Here is a 4,821-nt window from a genome sequence, read left to right on the forward strand (position 1 = left end):
TCCCCTCTCTTCATGTGACTCGTTGTGTCCCCTCTCTTCATGTGACTGCAGGTTTTCCTCTGAACATCCTGTGCCTCCTACCACATCTGATCCAGCACTTTGACAGCCCGACCCCGTTCTGTAAGGAGACGGCCGACAAGATCGCCAAGCTGTGCGCGGAGGAGAAGTCCGCCACGCTGTCCAACCTGGCCCACATGATGAGCCTGTACAGCGCACACAGCTACTCCCGCGACTGCACCAACTGGATCAACGTGGTCTGTCGCTACCTCCACGACGCCTTCGCCGACATAACCTTGAACCTGGTCACGTACCTGGCTGAGGTAGAACACCATGACGATCAGCCTTGTTGTTTAGTAACACAGTGGTAGGATCACACCAGTGATGTGTCTTGTCTCGGTCTCTCTCTCTTAGTTGCTGGAGAAGGGCCTTCCCAGCATGCAGCAGTCCTTGTTGCAGATCATCTACAGCCTGCTGAGTCACATCGACCTATCGGCAGCCCCCGTCAAACAGTTCAACCTGGAGATCATGAAGATCATCGGCAAATATGTTCAGGTGAGCTTTCGCCGCACTTCTTGTATAGTTTTGATCAAACAGTAAGTAACTCGCTGGTTGTTGTGAGTTGTTCTTATTACGTATTTCTTCAGTGACTCAGTAGGTTAAGTGATTTACTTTTTGAGTACATGCTAGTGGTGTAACGGACCATTATGGATCTGTACGGATCCCCCTCACTGTTCATCACGCATGTGAACCTCAGATTAATGACGCAGTTTAACGTTAACCATCACAGTGTAAATAAAGTTTTACTGACGATGGTTCTTCTCCAATATTCCGTAGAACATGTGTTTCTAGTCTCTGATCTCTGATAATTTTTCATTGTAAACAACCAATCAGTGTTAGCAGCACCGCTAACGCTAACCAACGGAGGTTCACTACTCGTACACACGTATTTCTTATTATTAATTGATTACATTACTTGTTACATTCTGAAATGAGCAGCACCAGGAATTGAACCCTGGGTCTCTGCAGTGGAGAACTTCACCCATGCAACACTTTGGTGCAGTTTGGTGCATATGTTCAATAATAATTGATTTGGGGTGTAACACTTGTGTAACTGAGGTCACCCCCTCACCCACCACCACCACTCTCATTACGTTAAGAGGCGGAGCTCCCTGGATGATGCTGGGGCCTCTTGTCCAGGAGGTGGCAGTGTTCGCTAACAGATGTTCATTCACAGAAACAAAACCTGTTCTGCTACTTGTCTTGGTCAGCGACAACGTGACACATTTTATTATTTAGTTTGTTGGGTTATGAACAGAACCGTGGATTTTGAGAATCATCACCTCTAATAGTTGTGTTTTTACTGGATGCAGCCTGGTGTAATATTTTACACTTCCTTTGGTGACCACTCTACTGTCTTGTTGGCTACGTATTGATTTAAGCTGATTAGGAGAATTGTTTTTATTGTCAATTAATTGTCTGTTCTATAAAATGTTGAAAAATGTTTCCCAAAGCTCAAGATGACGTCCTCAGATGTCTTGTTTTGTCCACAACTCAAATATTAAAGTAGGAAAGAATCTAGAAGATATTCACGTTTGAGAAATTTTAATAATCGGTTGTTATATTGCTGATTTAATAGTTAATCCATCAATGGTTGCAGCTCTAACACTGAGGCAGAATTTCCCCTTTGGGGACAGTAAAGTATATCTTATCTTCTTATTTCACACAGTCTGATGTATGTGGAGGATCTGGTCTATACATAGCGGCACAGTTGAGAATAAAAAAAGGAGGAACATGTCTTTACAGAATCATTGTGTGGCGGCTTACTGCCAGTGTTTGCCATTGTGTTTGTGTGTAGCCAGCATCACCCCTGCGTGTGCATTGGTGTGCACTGGGATACATTGTAGAAAATGGTACAGAATGCAAATGGCCTCGGAGATTAAGTGGCTGCTGTGGGTCGGGGGTTTGTTTCGGCCTTCTGAGGGGAAAAATACATCACATTCATGAGTATGTCCAGTGTGACTAGAGACACCTACACAGCCTGCTATCTCACAATGGTCTCATTATATTGCTCTGTTGGTTTCTCACAGAGCCCTCATTGGAAGGAGGCTCAGAACATTCTGAAGTTGGTGGTGTCCCGCTCAGCCAGCCTCGTCGTTCCCGACGACGTGCAGCGCTCCTACAGCACCGAGTCGTGCGGCTCTCCAGAAATTGCCTTTACGCGCATATTCAACAACTCTTCTAAGGAGCTGCCCGGCAAAACGCTGGACTTCCACTTTGACATCTCAGAGGTCAGTGTCCTCCCGCTCCAGAGCATTTATTTCAGTGTATTCACTTTGAGGATATGCTCTGTATTGTGTTATTGTTAACTCACGTTATTTGACTCTATAGACACCAATCATAGGGCATAAATATGGTGACCAGCGCACTGCGGCGGGCCGGAATGGAAAGCCGCAGGTGATTGCCGTAACGAGGAGTACGTCCTCCACGTCGTCCGGCTCCAACTCAAATGGTCTGGTGCCAGTAAGCTGGAAGAGGCCTCAACTCTCTCAGGTACCTACTCAAACACACACACAACATCCAACACACACACACGACATCCAACACACACACACGACATCCAACACACGCACGACATCCAACACAAAGTCGATACAGGAAGAAAAAAGATTACATCCAAATATAGCGGAAAGAACATCTGCAATAGAAAATGCAAATGGATGATCTGTTTGACTCTGAATGGACCATAATGTCCGAAATGAACATCATGCTGTATTGAAGAAGACTTGAAACTAGAGATTGAGACCATAAACTCATGTTTACAATGTTTACTGAGGTAATAAATCAAGAGAGAAGTAGAGTCATTTTCTCATAGACTTCTATACAACCAGAGGAGTCGCCCCCTGGTGGACACTAGAGAGAATGCAGCATAACTCTGCAGAACCGGAGGTTGCCTCCTGGTGTAGATGAGTTCAGGCTGCAGTACTTGTGTGAAACAGACTTGACTCTCACTCTGTAATTCTTATGGACCTGGTGTCGGATGTTGTATAGATAGTAAAACACTGTTTTCTCATCATGATCATGTGTTTTTGTTACAGAGAAGAACCAGAGAGAGGCTGATGAATGTCCTGTCTTTATGCGGCCCGGAGTCTGGCGTTCCCAAAAATCCATCTGTAAGACTCCTCTCCTACTCTAAAGCCTCTGACAAGGTCTCTGTAAAATCACTGTTAAAGATACCGCTGTTGTTACTGCATTGTCCTTTTTGTTGTTGATTTTGATTTCATTTTTGTTTGAATGTTTTTCAATGGACATACAGCACTTGTATTTTACCTTTTGACAACAAACAGTCTCTTTACTTCCTTTCTGTGCAGGTGGTGTTCTCATCCAATGAGGATCTGGACTCTGCAGACCAGCAGACCAGTCTCATACCCACAGTGGAGGAGGAGGTCAGAGAAGAGGAGCTGCAGGGAGAAGACACGGGCAGCGAGCAGCAGTTTGGTGTCTTCAAGGACTTTGACTTCTTAGATGTGGAGCTGGAGGATGCCGAGGTGAGAAATGACTGTGAAAGTGACACACACGGTGTGTGTGTGTGTGTGTGTGTGTGTGTGTGTGTGTGTGTGTGTGTGTCAAGGTGAAGTAGCCTCATAACTGCAGTAATTATGAAAAGGTAATAAATTGAAGGACATATGAAAGAGCTGATAGTGGACAGTATAATTATGTCATATTAGAAATGCATAAATCATCTGTAAAAGACCACAATTTCTAAATACACTCGAATGGTTTGAAGAGCAGGGACCCTGATTCAAGTACACTTTTGATTCTGAACTAACTCTTAAAACACTAAAGTCTCTCAACAACACAACCTCAGCAACAGATGGAGGCAGCAGGAGAGCAGCAGCTCCTGTGTCCTGAGAGGTAGAATCAGTGTTTGAGTGAATGGAGTCTGGTGTGTTTGTAGAGATCATAGATAACAGCTTGAGTTCCCCTCAGAAAGGTCTGTCTGACAGCAAGGTAAAGAGCTGAAGACATTCTGAATATAGCTTCACTTCAACTGAGAGACATTCTGTTAGGAGTCTAACACAGACTATGGAGAAGAACCTCACTTCTAAACATCACTATTGTCACTTTAATGTGTTGTTTGTCCAACTTGTGTCTACATTTCTGTGTTTTGTAACCGTCTTAAGTCTACTAACAACGTATTCCTTCTCTTCTCTTGCCACAAGGAGTTCCAGGTAAGTCTGTGGGCCACGGAGCTCTTTAGAGACGGAGTTCTCTGCAGTGTCCCCGGTGTCTCTTCGTGTTGTCGCCAAATGAAGTTCTTTAGTGCTCTTTGATTTGATATTGTGCCCCCTGTGGTTGTGAACCCTTTTCTTTTATAGTTTTAGAACATTGCATCATTACCATCCCATGGAGGGAAATCATCTCACCCACTCATGCATTTATTATTTTGATTGTGGAATGTTGTCGTCTTGTTTTCTTTGTTTTGTGAAATGTTACCCAAACCCTGCTTGTGTGTGTGTGTGTGTGTGTGTGTGTGTGTGTGTGTGTGTGTGCACTGCTCTGTCTCACTGGTGTCTTGGTTGTCCCTGCAGGGGGAGAGCATGGACAACTTCAACTGGGGGGTGCGTCGTCGCTCCCTGGAGAGCATGGACAAAGGGGACACGCCGTCTCTGCAGGAGTGCCAGTACGCGGGCAGCACGCCGAGCCTCAACCTCACCAACCACGAGGACACGGACGAATCGTCCGAGGAGGAGGTACTGAGCGCTAGCCAGATTCTCACCCGCTCTGGCCTTGTAAGTCTCACTCTAGTTAGGGTCCCTCCCC

At 45.3% G+C, this 4,821-nt stretch overlaps 1 protein-coding gene across 10 annotated transcripts in view; it reads left to right on the forward strand.

Moving 5' to 3' along the window:
* Window positions 1-4,821, forward strand: part of fryl (furry homolog, like) — a 43,688-nt gene that overhangs the window by 17,950 nt on the left and 20,917 nt on the right. For 4 of the 10 annotated variants that reach the window (XR_004213490.1, XM_031868414.1, XM_031868417.1 and 1 more), the window contains exons 35-42: window positions 52-320; window positions 412-552; window positions 2,088-2,288; window positions 2,389-2,550; window positions 3,096-3,206; window positions 3,369-3,545; window positions 4,221-4,229; window positions 4,590-4,790. Coding sequence is in view for 8 of the 10 variants with exons in the window: in XM_031868414.1 (XP_031724274.1) it covers window positions 52-320; window positions 412-552; window positions 2,088-2,288; window positions 2,389-2,550; window positions 3,096-3,206; window positions 3,369-3,545; window positions 4,221-4,229; window positions 4,590-4,790 (1,271 nt within the window). In the remaining 2 variants the exon portion in view is untranslated. The remainder of the gene's footprint in view (window positions 1-51; window positions 321-411; window positions 553-2,087; window positions 2,289-2,388; window positions 2,551-3,095; window positions 3,207-3,368; window positions 3,546-4,220; window positions 4,230-4,589; window positions 4,791-4,821) is intronic. The other 6 variants (XR_004213491.1, XM_031868421.1, XM_031868422.1 and 3 more) reach the window with 4 other exon arrangements.

The sequence above is a fragment of the Anarrhichthys ocellatus genome, unplaced genomic scaffold, assembly GCF_004355925.1.
Source record: "Anarrhichthys ocellatus isolate YVR2014 unplaced genomic scaffold, GSC_Weel_1.0 scaffold42, whole genome shotgun sequence".
Lineage (NCBI taxonomy): Eukaryota > Metazoa > Chordata > Actinopteri > Perciformes > Anarhichadidae > Anarrhichthys > Anarrhichthys ocellatus.